Source organism: Acipenser ruthenus, chromosome 31, assembly GCF_902713425.1.
Source record: "Acipenser ruthenus chromosome 31, fAciRut3.2 maternal haplotype, whole genome shotgun sequence".
Classification (NCBI taxonomy): domain Eukaryota; kingdom Metazoa; phylum Chordata; class Actinopteri; order Acipenseriformes; family Acipenseridae; genus Acipenser; species Acipenser ruthenus.
The window spans coordinates 11234988-11262634 of record NC_081219.1 but is presented as its reverse complement, the minus strand read 5'-3'; the positions used below and the strand labels follow the sequence as shown (position 1 = coordinate 11262634).

At 40.5% G+C, this 27647-nt stretch overlaps 1 protein-coding gene across 4 annotated transcripts in view; it reads right to left on the bottom strand.

Annotated features, from left to right (window-relative positions):
• LOC117396948 (netrin-G2-like) overlaps nucleotides 1-27647 on the bottom strand; it is a 50873-nt gene that overhangs the window by 8924 nt on the left and 14302 nt on the right. For 2 of the 4 annotated variants that reach the window (XM_059005534.1, XM_059005532.1), the window contains exons 4-10: nucleotides 16422-16594; nucleotides 15178-15204; nucleotides 14462-14542; nucleotides 8906-8992; nucleotides 7267-7350; nucleotides 2213-2278; nucleotides 346-420 (exon numbers count right to left, since the gene is read on the bottom strand). In XM_059005534.1, coding sequence (XP_058861517.1) covers nucleotides 346-420; nucleotides 2213-2278; nucleotides 7267-7350; nucleotides 8906-8992; nucleotides 14462-14542; nucleotides 15178-15204; nucleotides 16422-16594 — 593 coding nt within the window. The remainder of the gene's footprint in view (nucleotides 1-345; nucleotides 421-2212; nucleotides 2279-7266; nucleotides 7351-8905; nucleotides 8993-14461; nucleotides 14543-15177; nucleotides 15205-16421; nucleotides 16595-27647) is intronic. The other 2 variants (XM_059005533.1, XM_059005535.1) reach the window with 2 other exon arrangements.

Sequence of the window (27647 nt, the reverse complement as noted above, 5' to 3'; positions counted from 1 at the left end):
TTCAAGAATAGCAACTGTTTACAGCTGCACTGCAGTAAAGGGCCAGCAGAGGGCATGCTTGCAGCCTAATTCAATCATCAACTGGTCTTACTGTCCTTAAATCTGTCATCACCATATACTGTCAACGCAGTATATAAAAAAAAACAATTTTATAAACCAACAATGCAGCTGCACTATTCAAATGCTGCACAAGTAATAGTTGTGTGCACCAACAAACCCATAATTGCAACTGTTTAGATTTCTGAAGCAATCCTTTTTCACAGTAATCCAATATGCTGTGTTCCCAATAGTTCCATTCAAGCCCTGCCTACCACCTGTACATCAGATCCTTACTAACTACCTTACCTTTATAATTCCCGTACGCTATCCCTGACAGCTGTCTTGATTGGGGGCGTGCAGGTTTTAAGAGCTTGGAAGTTGCTTGGAAAATACAAAATGTGGTGGTTTTTATCCCAGCGAAAACGTTACCGTACCCCAATTTAAAACAGCAAGCCTACAGAAGCTTTTATATGTAGATCAGATTCAGTTGTGCTAGCTGCAGACGAGGTTTAAAACTGACAAGGAAAAAGACATGCAGTTCTGAGATGTGGTCTTACTCTAAATCTCACCCTGCTAAAGTAAGATGTAAGTGTTGGGATTCCCCAGGGCTTTCTGTAGGTGCCAGTGTGTTTCTGCTAATGACAGCAAGCAGAAGTGTAAGGGGTTCCAGCTTTGCTGTTAGCACACATTCAAGTGTGAAGGTGCTGTTTGAAAAGCTATTAGCTAAACTTCAATGGCATTACATTTCTCAGATTATTTTATGCTAACATCCTAACTATCCTAACTGTCTAAAGCATTTTGAAGAAAAAAAGCTTAGACAAATAGTTTACTTTGAATTGTGAACGACTGTGGCGATACATTTTTCTGACTCTACTCCACAGTGTTCAAGGTTTTAATGAATTGTTTAATCAACACACATACAGAAGCTTCAAATATGTGCTGTAGTCATACACTCCTGCTACCGGTGATAGTTCAACAAGCCATTCTACTACCATTGCTACAGGGCAGACTTTTCAATGCACTAGAGAAAACGAAGGGGGGATACTAGTTTGGATCAAGGCAAAAAAATAACCAGAAGACTCTGCATAGCCAGTGCAGCAGTTAAGCAATGTTAATAGCTCAGTGACTTGTTCAATGTCAACCTGAAATCTGAGACGAGCCCAGCAGAGAAAACACATTGAAGTTAAATGCTTAGTAAGCTTCCATCAAACCAGGGTAGCAGATCTGTGCTTGGGGTAGTCTTCATTTCACTGGCCGTCTTTGTAGCATGAATAAGTGAGTTCTCCACAAGTTAAAAGTGTTTTATAGGCCAATAAGGCTTACTCAATGTTCAGCGGGTTATTAAGAGTGTAATTTAGTCTCCCTACTAGAACAGGATTATATATATTGTCATCACAAGGGATAAAGCTAGTCACCTTTTCTTTTTTATTTACTCTAACTTATAAAGAAGGATGGCACACAAAACAGGACCATGCGTGTGACTGTTTTTTTCATAAAGCCAGCAGCTGTTCTGCAAAAGAGACTCTAGGACGTACACACAGTTTATTTAAAAAGAAGTAAAAATTAAGAGGGCTTTTAATCAATTGAAGGTTATTCAGTTATTTAAAACCTTCGTTGTTCTCACTGAATGTATTTTACTGTACCATACCACAAGTTTCCATGAGCTAGCATGTCATCATTAATAATCCATTTTAATCAAGAACACCAACCCATTGCCCTGGCTACCAAGGCTGTCATACTAATGCTGAGAAACCATCATAACACATGGATTGGTGTCTAATGGTCAAAACTGGTTTTGAAATGTGTATCCTTTAAATTTTACTACTTAAACACATGCAGAAAATAACCCGATAACCGAAGGCAACTTTCTATTTTACCAGTAGAAACCAATGGGTGATATTTCGCCCATACTAATATCAGTACACACATTACGCACTACCACTGGCACACACTGGAGGGCAGACTTACAATAAACTGTCCGTCTATAAACAGAGAAGTATTGTACAGCCTTTAAACAGCCTTTACTTTTTAATTACAAGAAACATCACTTCACTGTATGTCTTTGTGGGATTCTTTCTCAACACAGCTGTGTGTGGGATCCAGAACACCTCTGATCAGATATTGTAATGGACTCTGACAACTAAAGACAAACACACTCGGATGCAACAGATACCTGACTTTTCTTTGTGCTTCTCTCCTGAAGAACTTGACCCGTGCCCTGACTTTGGTTTTGGAGCAACTGTGTACACCAGAGATAGCATTAGAATGGCATTGCAGAGATGGGGCACATACTATCTAGCTATCTATCTATCTATCTATCTATCTATCTATCTATCGAGAGAGAGAGAGAGAGAGAGAGAGAGAGAGAGAGAGAGAGAGAGAGAGAGAGAGAAAGAGAGTAGCGTGCACATTTACAGAACACCTCGTTGCTTTTGCTGTTTTGATTTGTTGTGGAAGTGAAATCTAACCACTGTAACTGAAAGTCTTGGACAATTGAAAAAATAGCCAAATTAGCCATTGTCTAATTGAATTGATGACTTTAATAGGTCACACATGCAATCTGTTTAAAATAGTAAGAGAAAAGGAACACATAGCCACAAATAAGAAAATGCAGGAGACCTTTTAGAAGATGTTTAAGATGCCTAATTAAAGCACAAAGTGGTTTAACATTTTCACACATGAGTGCCTGTTGTTTCTGTACCACTAATTACTGGCGGAAAATTGAAATTCTCACACCCAGAGGTTTTCATGCAGGTAGGTAGCTGTCTACCGGCACTAAGATGAGTCTTTATTGCAGAACAAATGCTCCCTGATTTGTACAGCAAGCTGGAAAATCAATATATTTTAAAAAAGTTCCTCTTCCTTACACATCAAAACTCACTGTATCTCAACCACAATAAATCTTCGGTTGAAAACACACTTTTTTTGGCATGAAATCCACTACTGTAGTAAACCCAAGTATTGCACTTGATAAACTTTATCTAACTTATCCAAGCATGACTGTACTTTTGTTACAAATTCTATTTAGTTAGATAAGAGAAGAGAAATGTAATTTGTGTATTAGAGAGAGACAGAGAAAGAGAGATCTGCTTTTTTGTTTATATATTTTATTAAGAAAGAGATAAGGTAAATGTAAAGTTTTCCTTGTATTAAAATGAAAGTAAAAGAAGCATTTGTTTTACCAAAGTGAAGTTAACAGAAGCCGGCACTTTATTTTACAGGGCAGGCTACCAGGACTCCTGCTACATCTAGAGGGCCTATTGATCTGAATGATGACTGGACCCAAGACCAGACAGATAGAGAGTCTATTTATAAAAGCCATGCCAAGTGCACCGTCATTCTACCCAGGAAGGACAGTGTATTTCTGTCTTCTCTTAGGGGTTCATATTTCTCACAGCACACAGGTTCGATACCCACTTCTCTTTTGTCCTGAATGACCAACACCACCAGTTTCCTTCCACTTATAAAATATGTATTAGGTTATCATTCAATAACCTTTGAAAAATAGATCTGAAGCTCTCGGACTACATATATATATATATATATATATATATATATATATATATATATATATATATATATATATATATATATGCCAATAGCCGGAAATGATCTAGTATGGTTTACTGGTATTTCATTAGCATCTTTGAGAAAAATTTTAGGACAAAAAAGGATTGAACAGTAATCACAGGATCATGACTTTGAGGTTCAGTGTGGCATGTGGATATCAATATTGCATAAATACCCACAATTTGGTAGAATGAGGTTGTAAAATAAGCATTGGGTACATTTGGATTGATATTACTCCTGTCTTAAACTCACTGCTCATTTTTCAAAAACTAGTATATCTAAGCAATACTGTAGCATTCACTATAACCCTCTTCAGCACTCCCTGTCCCTTGCTTTATATCTTTAACAGGTGTTTTCCTCCTTTTAAATAACTATAAGTGAACTAAAGACAGGAAGAAATACTTTGAAAAGGAAGAGCGTTATTTCAAAATAAAATAACATTAAATTAGAAACAGCTGCAGTAGCTTCTGTCAGCTAACAACAGTACACAGAGTGATACCAAATGTGCATCCCCTACATGTAATACGTTTACACTGAGCAGATTTTGCACAGAGTCAGCAGTGGTTGCTGTGCAGTGATTTACAGCCAGTGACATCACAGCGTCTGGTCTTTAGCAGTAGCCTGGGCGTCGGTGGAGCTCGCACGCTTTAGGGTGATGCCCGATCTCTTTAAGCGTCTGCATTTTTTTATCCAGAATGGTTATTCTGGCACCTCCACAGCGGGAGTCTTTCAGTTTCATTTGCTCTCAGAGAATGACCTGCTTTGCCAACAGACACAGTGAATAAATCAACTCTGTGGTGCTGCTAACAGAGTGCCCTCCGCTGGGCCTTGCATATCAGGGGGTCTCCTGTCCAGCCCCAATCCCTGCTTTCGTGCTCCTGACCTTTGAAGGCCAGGCGTGAGAACTAGGGACAGCTGCTTCCTGTGATATGGACCCCTCTCACCAAGAAATGGCCAGTGGTTCTAACGCATCTCACTCAAGTTCTGGGCAATATAAGTGGCAGTTGCTGATTTGACAAGTGATGAAATCAGACTGGGCCAATATAAATAATTACTAGTACATGACCACAGTGTACGAACTGTGGATATAAAATGAATGATGAGTGTAATTTCTAATGAGAAATAAAGAGAAATAACTGCAGCATATTGTTCTAGTTCTTGCTTTTTTATCAGCAAAAAGGCTAAAAAGCCAAATAAAATACATCCTAGTATTAAACATTAACATGAATATGGTTTCTTAGAAACATACAAGAGAAAAATAAAATTTTCATAATTGAATTTAGGTCTTGGAAACACATAACTTGTTTGAATAAAGTCATTGCTACTCACAGTGAAAACAGCAACTGCTTCTTTGACAGGAAATGTGTACGCTGCCTGTGTCCACTAGAGGGCACCATGACGCTCAATGCTGCCATCTAGCAAGAGCCAAGGCACTACGGGTTTGTCTTAATTTACAATACAACTTATCAGCCACATCTTATACATTTTAATTCAGCACACAGTGTAGCCAGGTTGCCTAATGTTGGAACTGCGGCACATTATATGGGAAATCAAATTCACTTTATCTGCACGCGCCTAGCAGTAACTATTTACCTACTTGCTTGAACTTTAATCTTGCTGTGCTGTCCAGTGCTTTAACCACTGAGCCTTTTGCATTTTTGTAGTGGGTAACTATTATTTAAAATGAAGGGTTTCCACAGGCAGGATTTCAAGCTTAACAATTGGGACCAAGGAATAGGTGGCACTATCCCTCAGGCTACGGAGGTCGTCAAGCGCTGACACTAATGATGGTAATTGAAGGAACAAAAGCTTTTGTAGCTGGGTTTCCAACTTGCTGTCTATGCCCTGTCCCAGGACCCATGCTCTGTACCTGGGGAGGAGAGGTTGGGGAGACTAATTCTTCAACAAACCTCCTCCTCCTCTCCCTGGGGGACTGGAGCCGATAGCCTGTCCCAAATCCATCCCTCCTCATTACTCACAGCCCACAGCCTGACCTTCTCAAATCACACATCAGTCTAGATCAGTCTGCACATACAACAACGCTCTCCCCTAGCGTCCTGGGAGGAGGGAAAACTGATGATATAGAGGAACAGGGCTGGAATGCTGATAGTCCCACTTACACTGCCAGCTCTCTAGCTTTCTATTTCTGGACAGAATATTAGATTATTTATGTAAAAGACTCTTACATAGAAAGGCGGTGCTGTTTGGTATGCTTGGATGAAAATATTTGGAAAACCTGCGTTTAAGCCTGCTGAAGTAAGACTTCTAGGCTATTTTTTCAATAGGAAGTGTTTAATTTAAGCTGCTATCTTGTAGCTCTCATTGCAGGATGGAATGATGGGAAAGTCACAGAGACACAGCGGTTGGAAGGCTGAATGTGAAATTAAAGATTCGGTTTATTCAGAGAATTTTATTTTTCTTACCCCCCCCCCCCCCCCCAAAAAAAAAAGTGCTAGCAAACGGGTGCTTTAATCTGCGATTTACCGAAATTTCATTTATCAGTATTTAATTTACTCAAAATACTGTAATACAGTTTGTACAATAATGCAGTGATTGAATTGGCAATGCAATTCTAAACACACAGGTGTTTGGATAAAATGGACAGATTCTGATCAGCTGCACCTCCTTTGATTTTATTTGGCTTCAGCCGTGTGGACAGAACACTTAACAGCCTACAGTATGTGGCACAGGCTCTTAAAACCTAATGATAGGTGCTGTGCAGCTGTAGGCACATTTGCTAATATACTTTGCCTTAACTTGGTGGTTCATAATGCTTGCAAACCGAATTGCATGGTACTAATAGTCTAGCTCAATAGTCTATTTACCGTAATTACTGTTTTCTGCATATCATGTTTGTAATCTCTGTGCTTCAGAAGAGAATACAACAGTATTGCGCCAATCAGTCTTCTGCGACATTCTGTAGGAACTGGCGCAAGATGAGAGCCGACTCTCTAATGACCCAGAGAGCCTCAACCGCTGTACAAACGACTAGATCTGATTGATCGTGATCGCTTGTACCGTATACCCTCCCCATCCTCACCTATCTACAGTATAACGGGTACATCATGACAAGTATGGCCTACTACCCAGGATCTGTCCTGTTTGGCTGTAATCCTCAACATTCAGATCAATTTTATAAGAAGTTAGGGCGCTTGCGTTCTCTCTCTTCTCAGTGTCTAGAATACACATTTTAGGGCTGTTAATAATATATTATTGACACAATCAAAATCTGGTAACATTTTACATTAAGTGTCTCTAATTAATGTGTATTTACATAGTGGTTACTTAGTACATGCATGTGTGCTTACACACAATTACAATGTTATTATGTATAGTTACAATGTACTTAATGTGTCAATCTTTTTGCACGATAATTAATTATACACAAGTTAATATACAGTACACACCTATCTGACGCTACTGGGCTGAGCGCACAGATGGAATTAAGACTCCCATTCCATAGCAGGTTGAGCCATTCCAGACTTCACTGTGAGGTTTGGGCTCCCCCACTTTATTGGTCTGGCCAATTCAGCTCAGGAGTCAACTGACAGTAAGACCTGGAATGGCCCAACCTGCAATACTATGGCCGTCAATCGCCTTATCTGAAGCATTTCTTAAATAAGACAGACATTCTTCATTTCCAGGACAGTATCTTACCTTTCTCTTCTTTTATTTCTACAGTTTCCTCAGCAGGGGAGGGCGGTTTCTCTGTTTGAGCAGGTTTTGGGATAGTTTTAAGCTCTTGATGCAATAATTTGAGAAAAATATTGATTTGGTGTCATGATAAAAAAAAGAAAGAAAATACATTTGCATACAAGATGCTGCCTTGGCTTGCTTTCTAAAAACAGCATCATATTCTCTTTCAGCTAAACACACGCACACACATGGAAATGCACTCACACACACACACTGCTGACATCACAAGATCCTTTCCTTAACCCTTGCAATGCCAAACCCTTCACGCTGCAGCTCAGAGGCTCAATAGCAGTGTTGCTGTATACCTGGGCTGGTTACAACTCCATATCTCACAGGCAGTAGAGAAACTGGTAAGCCAAGGCACAGCAAGAGAATGGCCTGACTCTGCATTGGCAAAGCTAGGGCCCCATAATCATAACCATTGCTATAGAGCTGTCAATTTTACAAGTACTTTGATAATTTGTTCTGAGCTGTTTCTCAACCTGCAAATACAGTACAAATTATTCAGCAAAACACAGATGTGGTCACTGAGTCTCTGTCTGCACTGATAATATATCCACCACATACAGTCTACACAGAACTAAAGAGTGCTATAAATGCATGGAACTGGAATATGTTCACCGTTAGATTTGAATCTTAATTACCAAGTAAACTATTTCAAACCAAATGCTTTAAACCAATCTGCTCCAGTTTCTTCTCTTGATAACACCATTTCAGTTTCAGTAATGTCAAGCACTGGTACTAGGGAGGTGATGATGTGCTAATACAGCTAATGGATCTAGAGCAGTACAAGGGTTACATTTACACTGTCTAATAACTGCAGCTCGGAGGCCGTTCAAACAGTTTATGAAGCAATCACTTGGAATCATCGACAAAGAGAGTTCACATTTCAGCTTCAATGATACATCACAAATACCAGTGCCAGGGAAAAGGATGTAACTTTTGCTGTAATAAATTGATCAGTCTGCCACAATGATATGGTAAGCATGACGATTCATAGAAGCAGGCTCATTTCAGGGGCAACTTCTGTGATGGTTTATACTTTTGGGATATCATAGAGCTTACTTAAAATGAAGGCAGACAAGCCTATGTGGCAGTGATTTATGTTAACCAGACAACCAGTAAAACACAATTGCTGTAAGAAGTTATTTCAAGAAAGTCTGTTTTTATGAATAAATTTAAAGTTGCACACATTAATACACAGTTCAAAACATGGGCACATTAACCACATGTAGTTACACTGTAGTTACCACTTACTAGTATTTACTGCATGTGCTTAGCACATCATTCCGTGATGGTGAGGCTAGAACCAGCATGAATCTCACAAGGTTAATTTCAAGATCATATAATTTTGTTAGAAGCACATGCATTCATTTTATCCAAATCAAAATTATATTAGAAAACCATCCATAATCACTTTATTAACTATTCTGGTCACGATAATGCATGTTAAATTAATGCCAGATTAATTTAAAGTGTGACGGCAACATTTTCAATATGGAATACGGTTCCGATAACAGCGAGGTGGGCTTCATAAAATGTTAGGAACATCCTTCTAGTTCATTTGCTCTACAGGCAGTAGGTGACTATGAATCCCCACCTTTATCTGTACTGTCAGGCTCACTTAACAGGGAGCTGAGTTTGGGCTCTGCTGGTGGTGGCTCAGTGGTGCGGATGGTAATGGTCTCTATTTACATTGAGGTTGAGAAGAGAAGTACTTTAGTCCCACTGGATGTGCCTATGGGTATCACCATCAAGCCTTAGCAATCACTGCTCCTTGCACACTGCAATGATGTATACAAGACTACATGGGAAATCATACATTAACACATTCTATAAACAGCCTGCTCATCATGTTATCACACCAGCTCTTTGAAAGTTTGTTGAAAGACAAGAGTTTACCAGTAATATTTAACGAGTTAAGCTTGTGTGCTGTTTTATTATGTTCAAACCAATGCTTACGTTGACTTTTGACACTGAAAGAATTTCATTTGGAATGAATTACTACACTAACACTAATTGCTCTAGTACCTCGGTATATGCAGTACACTGTATAAGAGAGTATATTCTGTGTAAGCTACCAAGCTTTGAAAATAGTCCATGATCTGTGATATATGATGGATCAACCACATCCTAATCCATTGGAGTACATATACATGATTGGGAGTGCGTCCTTAGTGGACCTATGCATGTAGGTAATTCGGGATTCTGACAGGTATAAACAGAATATTTCATGGCTTCCAGCTGCAGAGCATATTGATATATCATTGAAATCCCAGTCCTGATACAAGCTGTTTAAAAGCTGCCTGTGGCGTTTCTCAGCACAGAGGTCTCCCTCGCTGGCAGTGAAGACACTGTCCCACTGACATGCTTGAGAACCGCTTTCACTATTGAAGGCCAACTGACTGCTTTGCCAATTCCCTTTACTTCTTTTCAATAATTATATTTGTAGTACCAGCACTTTAAAGTAGGGATACCTTATTAAACTCTTTAAAATCTCAAGCACAGACCCAGGGCCAGAAGACACAGTTGGAACTGGAGACAGAGTGGCGAGGGTATGGATGGTCAAGCCACGTTGTGGATGTTAAATCACTGGCATCCTTTAACACGTTTGGGATCAATCATCTCATAGGAACTGGATGAGCATTTAGTTTAGTTTATAGACCCTCCAACAATTAGTGGACTAGTATTGGGCCACAGGGAGTACAAAGAGAGAACGCCATTCAAACGCTGCGCTTGTACTATAGCCCAGCTGGCAATTAGGAAGAAACTGCTGCCAAAGTTGGAGTGTGGGAGATAGTGTGGGAATGTGGGAGGGCTGGGGAGGTATGGGGTTATTCTCTATGGAGAGAGCTGGTTATTATTTTCATTTCATTTTGGAAGGCGGAGTCTGAATCACGGCTGACAGATTTTCCCCCACAGTCCCATCTGCCGCTCTGGCCTGCCAGCTCAGAGCAGATCAAGGTCTGTGAATGCCAGCCCGTTTAATCTGGATCAGATAAGGCTTTGGAGCTATTCTTGTGCAGCAGGGACTCCCAGCTACTCAAGCTACCTGCTTGGTAGGGGTGTACTGATGCTCCTACTCGTAATTGCCTTTTTTTTTTCATTTAGTAGTCGCCAATTAGTTTTTTTGTTATTTTCTCCCCAATTTAGTAGTGGCCAATTATTATGTTTAGCTCAGCTCACCGCTCCCACCCCTGCGCTGACTCAGGAGGGGCAAAGACAAACTCACGCTGTCCTCCGAAGTGTGTGCCGTTAGCTGCCCACTTTTCTTACACACAGCAGACTTACCATGCAACCACCCAGAGCTACAATGTCGGAGGACAACGCAGCCCTGGGCAGCTTACAGGCAAGCCCGCAGGCGCCCGGCCGGACCACAGGGGTCGCTGGTGCGCGGTGAGCCGAGGACACCCTGGCTGACCTAACCCTCCCTCCCCCTGGGCGGCGCTCGGCCAATTGTGCGCCGCCCCCTGGGAGCTCCCGTCCTCGGTTGGCAAAGGAATAGCCTGGACTCGAACCGGCGACGTCCAGACTATAGGACGCATCCTGCACTCCACATGAGTGCTTTTACTAGATGCGCCACTCAGGAGCCTTGCACTGAGTGTTTTAAAAGCTGATTGTAGGCGGAATTTTCCTCTCATCCGTGGTGCTGACATTTTAACTGCTGTGCTGCTGTGAGCTAACAATGACATTTTACAGCCTCGGTTCAATTTTTAAAACACTGTGCAGAAGTTAATTGACATGACTCAATTATAAAGATGAGGAAAGGACAGATTATCTTGTTTTGTAATGCATGGATATATTTAATACACTTCTCAAAAGCAATTACAAGTACAACCATCAACACACCGCTACAGTACTGTATGGATCCTTAGAACCCATGCTGGATTTGCATTGAATTCCAACCACGTACAGTTGAGCTTATTGTACTACAGATGCTTCCTTAAAACAGGGCCAGCACTCATGTTAATCTGGTGGAAACAAGGATGTTTCTACAGTTTAGTCATTTTGCAAGTTTGTTTCCAAATGCCCTATGTCAGGATGTTGGCAGGATCTGGGCCTAAATGCATTGCATTGTTACTGGTTTCAAGAAACATTGTATTACGGGTTTAAGAAGAAACTGACGCATTATCACAGATTGTGTGGTTGCTTTGTGTTTTTTTTCTATGGAGTTATAATTTTGGAGGAAAAAAAAATAGACCAAACTTGTCACTATCTCTACGGAGAGAATGATTCCCCCGGGCAAAGCTTGCAAAACTAGAAATGAAAACCAAATCTCGCAGATGGATCATTTGGGCAGCGGAACTATCCCAATTCCTTCTGGAAGCGGCCAAAGGAGTTCAGCAGTCCTCTGACTAGTGCTCTGTGGGTGAAGGGCCTTGAGACTTCCTCGGCCTTCAGAGACAACCCTGCCTTTTGATGGTAATGTTTGGTATTGCTGGGATTTTAAATTAAAACCTTATACCTCAGATAAATAACATAGCTTCTTAGCTGGTAACAGACTTGAACTAAAGAAATGGCCGCCTGTCACACTGTCAGGAGCACTTTATGTTTACATCAGCACAGTCAGATTCCGACGGGAAAGGATTTCACTTGTCATTTCCGAGAGATGAATTCAGAGGAGATATGAGGGTTCTGCATTTTAAACTTATTATCAACTAATTGACATTCAAATATACGGTTTACTTTATTTGAACTTCTATTCCAATAATATTACTTAATAACTACTTTGTCATTACAATAGACCCGAAGTAAACATTAGTTAATGATGCATTCCATTCATTGGACCCTCTTCAACAAACCTTCAGGCCTGCTTTGAGGTATGCTTTGTTGAGGACTGTTTTTTTAAAGCCCATCCTTGATTGAAGTTCATTCAAATATATTCCATGTTAATTCAAATATGTAGCAGAAAGCCATGTTAATTAAAATGCTAAAAATACAGCTTTATCAAGTATTTCTGGTGTCGAGGCAATGAATATGTTACGATACTATGAAGTCAGCAGTGACGCTGTCAGTCTTTTACCAGTAAACAGAGATATTGTGAGATTCAGAACATATTTCTGACATTTCTACATCCGAAAGAAACGTATTATCGACTGAAACCCATTCAATTTTTGTAAACTGTGGCAATTGTGGCAAACAGTTTGGATCATACAATTTCAATAACATGCGCTATCACATAATGATGTCTCTCACTATCAAATGCAAAGGAGAAAGCTAATGGTTGCCTGTATATACCTAAACATGATGTTATATTTGTATTAGTGTCCATAAAGCTTAAACAGCAGGCGGCCCATGAGCCCCATGAACCTTGTATAAAGGGCCAAGGCAGCCCTCCTCATAGCTTCACGTCTGTGCCTATCTGGGATCCTTCCTGGAAGACCAATCCTCTCCCGCACTCAACTATCAGAGGCAACATTTAATGTCTTCATTGTGAGCAATCTTCACTTCACCATGTGCATCAATCTTGAACATACTGGTAAGTGCTTTGGGTCTTTTGAGAGAAGGGCTCTACAAGTCAATACGTATTAGCAGGGTCAGTGATGGGTTACCATTAAGATCACTGCTTAATGGTGGATGGCGTCTGATATGAAATTCAGGATCACTGTAATTGAAGGAAACTTTTTGCAAGAAAACCTCCCAAAGTACAGCCTAATGTCTTTTAGGAAACAAGCACGGCCTATGAACAAAGTGAAGGCTGTTTCTTCAGTAAGGTAATGACTAGACTGGTCTGTGCTGAATGGGGCAGAATTGAACCTGAGTATCCAATCATCCTGTCAGTGAACGTCTTTCATGACACTAATCAGTCACTCACTGCAGCACACGGCTGTCTAGTTCCTGTTTCTAACATGGAACAAACCAAGCAGAATATTAAAGAGGTACGAAACTGCTTTAAATATTTTAAATACCGTCACCCCTCAGTGTACTAGGAATGTGTGTAAACTGCAGTTATAACTCCTGTATAATTGGATTCCGATTCGCTTCTAATGCACAGCAGCGGCTAGGATTTGTTACTGGTATTTGAATTGGATTGTAAGTAAAGTAACATGAGGCAAGGAACTTAAAAAGAGTCAAGCTTGAGGTTTTTTTTTACCCCCAGATACAACAGTGAAAGGAGTTTTTAAATTAATATAGCTGGGTGTCTACTAAACACACACACACACACACACACACATATATCAGTGGAAGCCATTGAAAATATGATGTTTATACCTGACACAGAGATTTCAATAATGAATTCCTGAAAATGTATTTCATAAGCTATGTATTGCATGATTGCCGTTTTTATACCCCAATAGTACAAACACACATCTACTCTTTCAAGCTGAATCTGTCATTTGCTTTGCTTCTACCTTGTAGATCAAGTCTTATTTGAAGCTTGGAATCTACCAAGCAAAAAGTAAAGCTATGAAATACACTACAACTTTTTTGGCATGCAAACCAATAAAAGTCAATAACAGCGAGTTCCTTCCGACCTCTGATTTCTCCTTGAACAAAAACACATCCCTGAATATCTAACAACACCACCTTTTAAAATGCTACATCTGCAATTCCATGGCTTAGCATCAATATAACATAAGCACGGCACTGAAAGCACGTACTGTAGACAGTACCTCTGGAAAAAGATGTTTGGATTACGACACAGATCAGGCGAATGACATGCTTTTATGACACAGCTGTAGCATTTTAAGTTCACTACTTCTGACTTTTGCTAGAAGGTTTCCATGGAAGAGAAGGTTAAGAAAGTATGTTCTGAGAGCTTTTGTTCAGCACCTTGGTTTAGCATAGTTATTTTTACATTGTAACACAACACCTAACCCTGCTCTAGAATTATACAGGACAGTGGGCACCAACAGAAGAGGGCACTTTGCATTACAATAAGGAAACAGCTAACACTATATAAAAAGAACTTAAAGGGCCAGTGGTTCGCAACTTTAGTCCTCAGCAAACTAACAGTCCGGATTTTTAAATGCATTATTGTATGTCTGCGAGTGCTGCCTTAGGTGCACTGGAAAGCAAAGCATATTTAAAACAAATATTTAGTTCTTGATTGAAACGAAAACCTGGACTGCTACGGGTTTGGAACCACTGCTGCAGTGCTAACCACGCTATCTACTGGGAGCCAATAACCAATTAAGCCACTGCAGCTTCCCACCTGGCGCTTTGGTAATTAGAGGGCGTGGGGATGTGGCGGCTGTCACCGTGGTAACCTGCACAGGCTCGTCAACTATTGGTACTGAGAGAAGACAAATGTCAAAACAACAAAACAAAACAGGATTCGAGGTTTATCAGAGTTATTGCAATGTGTGATGTTCAAGTGCTGAAACTGGACTACGGGACACAGCTGCTTCTGCAAACAGGAAATGATGAAATGACAGTATCCTGTTGAACTTTCTTAAACGAAGGCCTTAAAATATGAAAACCATTTACAACATAGAGGTTGCCACACACAGAATTTGTCTAGTAACCACAGTCTTTTTGAATATGTCATAACCTATACTGTATATACCACAGACCGCACCCAGATGTTCTCTATTTTCCTATAATAGCCTGGGCTAGCTGACAGCCCCTTTGGAAATAAACTAAAGACACCCCACCACCCACCACACATCACACTTTTCATGTAATCAGAACGTAAAGAGAAACTGTGGAAAAATTGTCATTTGTGAATTCAGCTTTGATGAGAGAGAGAGAGAGAGAGAGAGAGAGAGAGAGAGAGAGAGAGAGAGAGAGTGAAACAGAAAGTCTCATTAATAATAAAATAAACAAAGAGAATACGTATGACAGACATGCATGTGTGATGGAGAGGTCATAGAACAGGTCGCCAGCCTTCGCTTTTTTTTGTTTTGTTTTGATTAGTACATTACTTACTGCCTTGCGGAGAGCCAGATGCTGAACCTACAAAAAAAAAAGAAAAAAAAGCCAGTAATTTTCGCATCAGCTTTTATTCATGCATCTACTATAACAGCTGCCTGAGTTACTGTAGCAGACTTAGTGAATTGTACATTCCCTTTACAGCATATACATATATTAATGATATCAGATTATTCTGATGATCTAAGCAGAGTCAAATGCTAATGCCATTGTTTCATGCTTGTAAACTGGCTCTGTCACAGAACCCTATCTTTGAATTGCCTTTTGTGACAATATTAATAATAGGGGTAAGCTGGAGCTACAAGTAGACTATTTGAAACCAGTCACCTGTTCAGAAAGTCTAAGTTTACCCAAGAAACGATACATTCAACTCGATATTCTTCTTGTATTTACAATAGCAATCATCACATCCAGACTTTTTAATAGAGCTCTCAGAATCATGTCTAAACTGTATATCAGATACACCCTACAGCTATGACCAAAAGTTTTACATCACCTGAAATTTTAGGATTGAGCCATCATTAAAAAAAATAACTATATGAACATAATTTAGATCTTGTATTTAACATCATGTAATCAAAGAACCTACAAAATGAGTCTACAAAAAAGTCTACCGGAAGCCATAATAGTAGTACAGTATCTCATGTTAGATTTTTCAGTTTTAGATTTCACTTTTTTTCATTAAGTATATGGAAAACTACAAAGTGGTGTGTAATTCAATATGTTAACGTAACATTATTCAGCAGGTTTCATTCGACTTTATGAAGCAAAATTAGTTCATTCTATAGGGGGGTGCAAAACTTTTGGCCTTAGCTGTAGTGTAGTCATTAATCTGCCCGATGTAAGAAAAGCCAGTGAATACAGTCATCACAGTACGATCTGATAAAAACCTGACAGGGCTGTAAGAGATTCAGACTCACTCCCTGGAGATACCTGCCCCAGATTTTCATTCTCTCATTGTCTAAGCTTTTCAAGGGGGGTTCCCTTCAAGCACCGTGCAGCAGGGAAACTCCAGGCTGTGTTTGAGTTTTTGTTACATATCGCTTGAATCTGCGTCAGTGCGCCACAGTTCTTCCTAGAGGCCAAGGGAGGAAACAACAGCTGGCAATTATGGACCCATCTGCCAGTCGAGCACCAATAAACCTGAGTTAAATAAAACTACCTTCCAACACGATATACTTAGCAGTAATGCAGCTGTTTGTAGTACTGTAGGGAATGTCGTTCCGGGCAGGGATACCTACAGGTGTTTGGTGATCCATTAGGTGTAGGTAGATAAGAACCAGGTCTCCAGGATTTGGCCCGGAATGTCTTTTTGCAGCGGCCGCAGTCCTGTCCGGTTGTGTTGTGCTCGCACTCACACTGGAGACTGCCGTCCCTGAACAAGCACTGGCTGGCGTGCAGGTTACACTTACACCTGAGGGGGAAGAGACAGAAACAAGGGGATATCAACCTGCCGAATTTCACCTGAGAAAATGGCAAGAACACCGGAGAGGTCTATTCATTCGTCCAGGTTCCACTGCAGTGTTCGTTTCTGTTGTGACAGCAAGACCTGGAGGGTTAGTATGAGCTTCAGAGGAATGGCTTTCCTTTAACATTTTTAAACTCGTCTGCGTTGCATTTTGCATTATATCTGTGTTAGCATTAGTAAAGTTGGATTGGCAGGCTACTATCATATTCAAACGTCTCTATCTCAATGCATTCACAGCCCAGTTGACATTTGCTTGCTCCATCTTTAGGCTGGTTTACAGTTAACTCCCTCTGTGTGCTCAGCAGGGGTTGGTGTTAATAATTTAGCTGGAATTCACTGGACAGACACTGTTGGCTGAAGCCTTCTTCAGCAGGAGCTGTGAGGCTTAAAGAGCAACTCTGGTAGCGGTTTGCAATATTACAGGTATCTGACTGCAATATTACAGGTATCTAATTGTATGCATTATTTTTCTTCCTCTTCTTAAGATTCACTTTGTATTTGATTTTCTGTTTCAGTCATCGTGTCCTGGTTACCTGTTAAAGCAGCCCAATTGCCTCTGCACAGTTCCTAAACATGTCTAATCGTCAAGTACAGCTGGTATACCAGAGTGTATCCATTAATTCTTTCCCCTGCAACACACAGCCATCAGTGTAGATAGGAATCTACATCAGTAAGAAATACCTCATAGAACAAATCTAGTATTAGTTTCATTACACTCTGGTGTAACAGCTGAACTTGGAAAGAAGACATGTTTAGAGAGCTCTGTTTAGTCCACAGGTAGGGTTATCATATGACTACATGTACACTAGGACAGTTTGGGACAGTTCAGGCTTTTCATCTCACACCCCAATGCATTGTGGTAAGTGTAGTCCTGGTGTTACAACCCTTGACTTTTATACAATTGAACCTAAACTATAATAGACAGAATTATGGAAATGTTCAGTAACTGTCTAAATGATTTCTGGTGGCACTACTGTATGCTATAAGCAAGCTCTCCCAAATGTAAATTGCATTGTTATATAAATGGGGGGGGGGGTGGGGTTGTGACAAGGGCATTTTGTTAAGCTTGAAAAAAAGTTAACGACCCTGAGCGACTGTATGTAGTGGAAGAGCTGGGAAACATATGAAGAACATGATATTTGTAATGCATCTTTTCCATGCTTTTTAAATTATTGCCTTTCCAGATGAGTGATCAAACTTCAATACATGATGTTCCGCTGGTGTGAACACCTATCCATTTGCATTAAATATTCAGAGGTGGAACCTACGCTGCCAGGAAGTGGTGGACGCATGTCTCTGTGAAGCCTGTCATCCAGGGATTTACTGTTGCCAGGGCAATGCTTCTTAAAGCATGCAGGCTTATATGTACATCTAACATTATATAAAAACACCCTCAAGCCTAAAACCTGTGCTATATACAGTAAGGCTGGGTTGTCTGCGTATTTTTGGTGGTAAGTTCGACTGGCCGGGGGGGGGGGGGCGGGGGGGTGACAAAACAGGTGTAAAACTTCTTTACCACATAAATATTAGCTGTGATGTGTGCTAATCCATTAGCTGAAGTCATGAGAAAGCCCATTTAGTGGTGTTGTCAGGATGTTGGTCAATTGAGTAAAGCTGGAACGATTGTAGCCAACTGAATGGGATCATTGACTGGCTGGTAAGTACAAAGGTCAGTGAAGAAGGGGTATCTTGCAAATACAAACAATGCTAGTTCTGAAAGTTAAAATGGTAAAAGGAGCTACTGTCTCAGACCAATTAAACCTCTTAGGATGACAATCTAGCAGTTTCTGCAGACTCTGTTGTTGTGCATGCATTCTATTTAAGTATGATTTCTGTTTCTACTTTACACTCCCGCCATAATATTGTCAACAAGTACGTCAGTCACTTACATAGCCCTGCTGGAAATACAAAACTAGTACAGTAGAAAAAAGTACAGACATGTACCCTAAGTGTCTACTAATAGTTTAATGAGAGCTTCTCTAGATACTTGTGAATATGACAGACAGAGAACCTTCAAATCAGTAACTTGTGCCAAAAAATGTCCTTGGAAAGTTTCCACAATTCTGCGTCCAGTGTTTAAATTGGACTTGAGGGGTCGGTTCACCTTTCTTCTAATCGGTTCACCTTTCTTCTAATCTACAAGGAATTCCTTTAGGGTGGCTGGCAGGGAAGCAGAGTTTGCTTTGCAGAATGACTAACATAATGGTCTCTTATGAGACTGTACCTTGTGAAACGCCAGTCGAATTTCCAGCCTTGGAAACAGAATTACTTGTGTAACGGGCAGTGTTGTGTGATACACTGCCGTTACGGATTCTGTCCCCGTCGGTGAGATGAGATGAGGTTAAATGCTCTTAAACCACGAATGTAGACGAGCCTGGCTCTTTTTGCATTGCGGTTAAGACGCTCACTTGCGGTTTGCACCCAGACTCCGCCCTATTACACTTGCAACAGGGAGATGCAACTTTTATATATTACAGAATATCAGGGAGGCTACTCTTTTAGGCGATTGGAAAAGCTCACGGACACACAAGTGTGTGCTACATATCACATGTTCTTCTAATAAAAAAGAGCTCTTTAAACATCTTGTCCGATTGATAAAAGATCTTGATTTACTGCTGCAGGCATGGCCTCCAGACAGAGCTAAAGCTGAGGAGTCAGCCAAAGGGAACTGTGCCCTGTTTGACTAAAATAAAATAAAAACATAAAGCAGACCTTTTTTGAGGGGTTGCATCATGTGCACACATCTTCTCATGCTGGGCTAAAAACACAAAGCTTTTTGGACACCAGTTCAATTCTGTGTTTAACCTGAAATGGGGGTGGTATGGTGGCTCACTTTAGCTGGCTTCAGAAGACAGAATTTGGAACCAGCCTGTTTTAGTTGTGGGACTTTTAAAGCAAATCTTAGCATCAATAAATTACAGTATGAGCCGTACTCAATGCACTTCTTATAAATATTTTCAAGATGAGTGTCTGTTAGGGGAATCTGTTTCCCATTATTATCTCTCAGCACAAATAATGAATGAATGCAATCCATACTGATGTTTAAAGTGTTACTAAGTCATCAAGTGAGCAGCGGTGTAGTGGAGCCGGAACATCTTTCCGGTACTATTTTCTACAGACAGCAGTGGTGCAGTCGCATAATAGGCTAATTAAGTCACATGACTCACATCTCCCGCACATCTGTCTGGTTCAGTCAGTAGTCCTCTTGATGCAATGAAAAGAGAACTTCTTCTATTACGACCTACTTCTTTAAGAAGGCTACAAATGCTAAAGAAGACGAAAGCAACAAGGCATTGACTAGGACTGTGGACACAAACACAAACAAAGCCACTGACACACAGACACGTAAAGCATTCTGACAAGATGGAGAAAGACACTTTGTGGAAATACTTGTAGAAATTAGATACATGCATTGCCTATTGGATGTGTTTCTAGAAGTTGAGTATACAAATAAAATGTGAATTTGTATAATAATTCTTGTTTAAGAAAATCAATATTTTATTGGTGTTTTCACTCCACTCCACAGGGAAGTGGAGTGAAAAGCTTATAGAAAATGCAGCCCTTTCAGATGGGTGTGATAGACCACTATGTTTCATGTTTAAATCATTCATTTTTGATAAAGACGTGCTAAGACTAGGAGAGGAATTCTGATCCGAGGCTTCTCTGAGGAATCCCAGTCCCTCAGTGAGAAGGTCATGAAGTCCTGAAGGTCAACCATATCATTGGAATCCCAACTGATGCCAGCATCAGGCTTCAAAGGGGCTCCAACACGCTGATTTATCAAGATAAGGATTGCGATGAAAACACATGGTTCTGAAAAAGACAGAGCCTCTGTGAGGGAGCCAGATTCATCAATACCAGGGCACTGACACTCAGGAAAGCTAAACCATTCAAATAAGTTCACACTGAATAGCAGCATAAAAACCCTGGACACTTACTGAGTAAGATCCCAGTCACCTTGCATTGAGAAACAATAAGGTTGCAGTTCAGCACTTCAATACAGAATGACAGGTATAATCAGAATTGATGTTTGCTTTAAATAGGGGAGAACTGACAATTGGCACCTCACATGTGGATGTGCAATGTAATTGATTTATTTAATAACCCGTGGCTTTTAATCCAACCTGCTGCCTTTCGTATATCAACATTCTAACCACCAAGCTACAAACCCACAGCTCACACGTCTGCACTCGAACCACTGAGCTGCTCCCCTATGCCCTGCAAGTGACAGCATCCTAAGAAACAGGTACCTCTAACACAAGTCCACTAACCACTGGGCTAGTCAAGCAAACTACCTTCTCCAATACTCAGACCAACACTTACTGCACATACAGCATACTGTATTTGCTGGGCCTTGCCCTGTTAAACATACCGGTGAAGAAATGTACTGCCACTTTCAACAACTAAGCCTTGGTCCAGTAAATAATACATATATATATATATATATATATAATATGTGTTTGAAACCACTACTTTCTAAAGTGTACCTTTCTGTACTTAATCCCTTTGGAGTTGAGTTAAAAATAACAAAATGGTACAAAAGTGGCATTTCTTACGTTCACTAAGAGAGAGTGTTGCAGGGGGGAAAGGTTAATGGTTACACTCCGATGTGCCTGACGTGCTTAGAGGGAAGACGTGTTTTTGTGACTCTATTGAGGCCACATGGAAGCTTTTAAAAAGTCGTCAGGACGGGACGACTGAAGCAGTCAATCTAAACAACAAGAAGGATACATTAGTTAAGAAGGATACATCAGGTACCTCCAATAAGCAGCCTAGCCTGCTGACTTAATGAACGCAATTGCAAACGACCTTGAAAGGTTCAGCAGCGTCTGTCTTTCCTTTGTAAATTATTTACAGGATACAGAAAACTGTCTCCCTTTTCTGCACCGAACAAGTCAAGTGGAAATGGAGTGCAAAGGCAGTTGATGTGATTTTTTTTCCTTCATGGAATTTAGAGTAAACACCCTGCCTGCAGCAAACAGGCACATCTTTAATTTAGGAGCTACTGCTGTGCTTAATGCGTGTGCTTTACATACTGCTACATACGGCAATGATCCACTGCATGGTTACAGCTGTAGTGTTTGTTGACCATGGCATATCAAATATCATTCATTTACTACCAATGCAGGACATCTAGGAGGGTCATTGTAACTTCAAGCAACACATTTTTTTAGGGAGCACAATGAAGAACACATTGTCCATCTCAGTCAGCATTATTTCACCCAGTACTTGCTATGGGCTAGTGTATGTAACTAAATCTCAAGGTTACCATCTTGTGACATGGAATCCCGCTAAGATCATTGACATACAGAGCAGGTCTCAATACAAGGTCATCCAGGGGAGATTATTAAATTATTTATGTTAGGTGGCCATACTGAGGATCTAATATCTGACTTTCTTCTACATAATTGCTTAGCTGGTCTTCCATCGTGCAGAGGATTCATGCTAGGCATGGCAAAGACATTTCTAAAACTTAGGGAGGAGAATCCGTGGCTCCCAGCTGAAGCAAGAACTCTACCAGCTCAAGAATCATCTCCTCCAGCTCAGTAAGGATTGTATTCGAAATATACCCGTGGATCATCCGCTGACAATAAACACTTGATATGACCACTTTGAATCAGCTCTTTCTGCCCAAGTCCTGAGCCGCCTGCGTCTTTCAGATTTACCCCCAAATAAAAGGCAGAAGTACCAGAATGAGTCCTGCTGATGATTGCTTAGAGAGCCATCAATCTGCTGGCTCAGGGAGGCCAGCCCCAGCCTTGTCCCCGATCACACTGCAGATACCGGGCCGATCAATCAGTATACATTATTTAGAACCAGCACTGGGGGTGCACTGCGGAGAACTCAAAGCCGTTGTGAGTAGGTAAGAATGTGCAACAAACATATATATACATATACAGTAAAGGTGCAATCCGAAGCAAGTCTTCTCATTGAATATGGGACAGGTAATAATCAAAGCATTGAAACTCTTTATTCAAAAGCAAGACGCTGCCTTCACAAAAGCCTTCAAACTGAAAACATCCCTATGCATTGAAAACATTATTATTAAAACACAAAAAGAGACATGATTCTATAAAGTGCAAGGAAAACACGTGTTAGTGGGTAGCTCCAAATATGGCATAGTTAATTGACCAATTGTTTCAAAATAAAAGACAAGGTGATAAATAATCAATAATAGTTGCATCTTTAATATCTAAAATGCAATCCCTCGATTACTACCAAGAAAGAAAGTACCGGTAAAATGGTCTTAATTGAGGGGCGATCCTATTGGAAGGAAGGGATGTGCTACCCCTGCAGGGGTTAAAAAGCCACCAAAATCCTGATGAGATCAAAAATCTGCAAGTGCAGCTAATGCGGGCCAATGCAGAGGACAGCCAGGCTGTAGTTAAGACTGTGTTACTGTGCCAAAGCCTGCTATACAAAGTGCATTTCCTCAAGTGTAGTGCTTTTAGAGGAAAAGCTGAAGGAGTCTCAGGAGAAAAAAAATGAGTGTCTCAAGCCTTTTCTTGCACATAACGGAGCAGCGTAGAAACAAAATAGAACCTATAATGAAAGCACGGCATTTACTGCAACGAGAAGTGAACTGTAACGATAACTGAAGCACCTTTCAGGATATTCACATTGTCAAATCTACACTCCACTACTAGGACCCCTCAGCCCACATGATACAAAAAAATAAATAAGACCATTCAGGGATCTGTCACCGACCATGAAAACTAACATTCACATGAATCCCAAGTGAAGCACCTTCCTCCCCACCCCAGTAACAGCTTTTACACTCCCTTATCCTCGTCGTACTTTTGTCACTGCTATTGTCTTGTTTTCCCCATAGGCAGTCACATGAAATTTGGGTTAAAGGCAAAACGTCTGAATAAAGCAGACAGGCATTATGCAACAGCATTCTGAAAGATCCCAGAGTAATAAATCACGTCAGCTTCGGGAGGGACTCCTCATTATCATTGAAATGATAGGAAACTCCGTTTCACAGAGTCACAGGCGGAGCTGGGGATTGGTGTAAAAGGCTGCCCTCCACCATGGCGGAACGAATCAGAAGGCCTACCCGCTGAAGTCCCTTAACCGCTTATGATCTGTGAGAAGATCCCAACTGAAGCTTCAATCTCAACCCATTTCCATGCACCCAAACCAAACACAACACAGATCAACAAACTTTGTGCCTCCTAGCAGCATCCTTGATCCTTGTTTTGACAGCGTTTATCCATCTATTCCCAAATAACAAAATATTACACACCAGTGCATGCACATACAGAGGGTACATCATAATCACATAATATTTGCACAGTTCCTGAAAGGTAAAAGGTAATTGTATAAAGTCAAGAGTTTATCAGATTATACCCAAATGCAATCCAAAATGTTTATAGGAGGCTAGGAGTGTATAATGAGAGATTGATGAAGATTGAAGGCAGTTCTCATGTTCACTATGTTTAGTGTGTCAATGAGTGTATACACGGGATCCACGTGTTGCCATTTGTAGTTCAAATATAATTTCACCAGCCCAACTACTCTTGGTTGTTTTGCCGTTCCTAAACTCAAAAACTTTATTCTAGTCATGGCACTCTGGTAACAAATGAATGCCAAATAAATTGTAAAAAAAAGAAATGCGTACTGCAGATCAACCCAATCGTTCTATGATTGATGGACAACGCTGGACGAGCCTGTAGTATATGTGCACTTATTAATCCGCTCCTATTGATTATTATTAGCCTGGCCGATTCTGAAATGGAACGCTTTGTAAAGTGATTGATTATTACTACATAGCATTCGCTGCGCCGCCTTCTGCAAAAAAAAAAGACTCCTTCTAGGTCTGACAGCAGTGGCGTGTGTGTGCGTGTATTCATTTCATGAGCTTTCAGATTTGATTGATTTAAGGTTCATTCTGCTTGAGCTGGATTGAGTTGTTGGCTGAGCAAACTGTAGAATGCAGCTTTAGAACTCCACACTGTACCGCTGTAGTCTAGTGTGTATTCCTAACTAACATGCTTCATAACCGAATAGAGTGGGTTGAGCCTTACAGACATTTCCACATGAATGAGAGGACAAATGTATATTACACATACACTGTATTATACACACATAGACTGCATATTACAGAAACAAATGTTCTGGATATCATGTGCATTTTAGGCAGCCGTGAAGTGCGAATAGGACATTTTCTTTAGGTAATTGCACATTACCTTTAAATGCAAATGAGGCCAGTTATTTGATTTCGATCTGTTCTTACTTGATGGCTTATGGGTTATTAGAAATATGTACAGCACATGTCCTGTATATCCTACGCTTGATAAATAACTATGTGCTATCATTCAAATACACAGATTTCCCACAGAGTTGCTTCAAATTAAAATGTTCCCATCTTTCTATCTCCATATCTGTAGAGTTGGTGGGAACAGAAGAGCTGAAAGATCGAATTAACTCATGGCTTGAATGAAATGAGGCCGTCTGTTCAATGACTGGTAGTAAGGATTCTCCAGGTAAGCTCAGAGGCAGGTAAAGACAATAATAACTCAATATCAGATCAACATCGTTATTTTTGTGAGGGGTTATTTAATAAATATGCAGCAGGTGGCGCTGGTGTATATACTTATCAGATGTAATTGGCATAACAAAATTAAAACGAAACTGGCAAAACGAAATTAAACACAAGCAGTTTGCAACACATCTGCTGCCGATACGTAAAAAGTGAGCTCACTTGGTTTATCACTAGGCTATCAAACCCCCTGAGGGCACAAGTCCAGGATCAATGCTGCTCTATTGAAATCCTGACAAGCACCTGTGTCTCTGCACACCAGAGCTCTGCTTCAAGAACAGCATTCTATTAGGAGCTACAAGCCCGGCGTGGCTCCCTGGTGGCTTCTGAGACAGGACAGGTGGGATACCCAGCAGAATACATATGAAGCCAGACCGCATAGAGCAGCTGTTTGCTTCTGGTGCTCAGCGCTTACATAGCATAGGCCCTCAGAAACCTGATAATTGAACGCAAAACCTGCTCCGGCAATTAGGAAAGCCACAGGTGTAACATAATGAAGACACAGACCCAGATTTGCTCCTGTATTTCCAATGACACTTTGGCACATAGTAAGGAGATCAATATCGGTTCCATCCGTAGTATTTATCACAGTGAATTACGTAGCAGACAGCTTAATATAGGCTGTAAAGTTTATACAGTCTAAGGCTTATTCTAATGTGTGCTTGTTTAAATCCTTTCCGGGGGATATGCACTGTATATTTTCATCCTCTCCCTGTAATATAATGCACCCGCAGCTCCAGATCACTGACTGAATTAGGTTTGCTTGAAGGTTTCAGGAGTTGTCGTTTTTGCATTATGCACTTAACAGGATATCGGATGCTTTTTTATTCAGTGCTGCACCCCCTCCTCGCTTACACAGTAAGCTGTTTAGTCATCATTTCTACTTTATTGACATGTTATTTGTCTCCCCTTGCAATCACAGCTCTGGATGTTAATGCCTCTCTTGAAATGTAAAGAGGAATGCAATGCAGATATAAAAACAGAAACGTAATTTTATAAAATGGAACATGCTGCTTTCTTCCTCTGAGTTCTGAAGTAATTCATTTTGAATTCCCTGTTAATTGGTATGGATTTAATTACCCAAATTCATGTTTCTATGTAAAAATATTGATCACACATTCATACCCTCTTACTCGCCCACCAGGGGATTGTAAGAACTGGCGATTCATTCATGAGACATGTGATCAATATAATTTGTTACAAAGAAACATGGCATGACTACAGGCAATTAAAGACACATGAATTAACAGGGCTGAATTGGAAATGAATAATTCTGGCTGTTGGTATTCTCGGGGGGTGTGCTGCATGCAGAGCTCACTCTCTGATTTCCTTATTGTCTGTCACAGCAAAGGAAAGTATTAGAGAACACTGTTTCTATCATTATAAACGAGCAGCCTCCCAGAGCACGGCCCGTTTGGAGAAAGCTGCGTTTAAAAACAGCAGTAAGGACAGAAAAACAAAGACGGCTAATTCATTTCTTTTAGAATGCAAAACTCCCTATTAATCCCAATGGTGTCCCCCAGAGGTGATTTATTACCCCGCTTGTTAGCATTACTAAGAGCAATAAAAATACAGTGGAAAGAGGTCATTTTTCTACTCTGCATCTCGTGAGCTCAATCTTTAAACAATTTAATTGTCTGATATGCATCACATCTCATAATGCTAAACAATTAAGCATGAGCAAAACTGCCCATGTGTGGCTCCATAGGATTTGATACACATGGCAATAAAAACAATGTGGCAATAGACAAGTTAATTTCTTTATATCTACCCTCTACGGTAGTTCTATTAAAGGGGAAACAACTTCAACAGTAACATTCGTGGCTATCCCATACACTGTTTAACTATGACAATATACTGCGGAGGTTCTAATTATACTGGAGCGATGGCAAAGCTAAGCCTTTGAAGAATTAGTAAATAATTACTATTGACTTTCAATCAGCACCTCGCTGTAACATCTCCCTCAATTAGAAACATGCTGCTTTAGTTTTTCATACCCGATTGCCTTCATTTACTGACGATTACAGCTTTTAACGACAAAGGAAATGAACTGTGCAGGAAGCATTGGTTACACTTGACAGCGCCGGCAGATCTTGTTAACAGAGCTGCTCACCCATTGCTTCTGTTTCTGTATAATTAAGATTATTCCCTACGGTATGTTTTCCTGAAAGGCAAAGGGAAGAGAAGGGCCGGCAGAACTGGAACTGCTGTTCTCTGATATGACTTCAACCATTAACTCTGGACCATGAATTAAGAATGCCCTGCCATCTACAGCACACACAGTCAGGTTGATTTTTTATGCAAATGAGATCCCCGACATGCATTCTGTAGTATATTTACACTGCATAGAGCAATCATCCAAGCCAAAGGGTACATGTGAACATCTGTATATCGAGTTAGCCGATGCTTGCAGAGGTACTATGAATAAATATACACTACACACACACTGTAGTT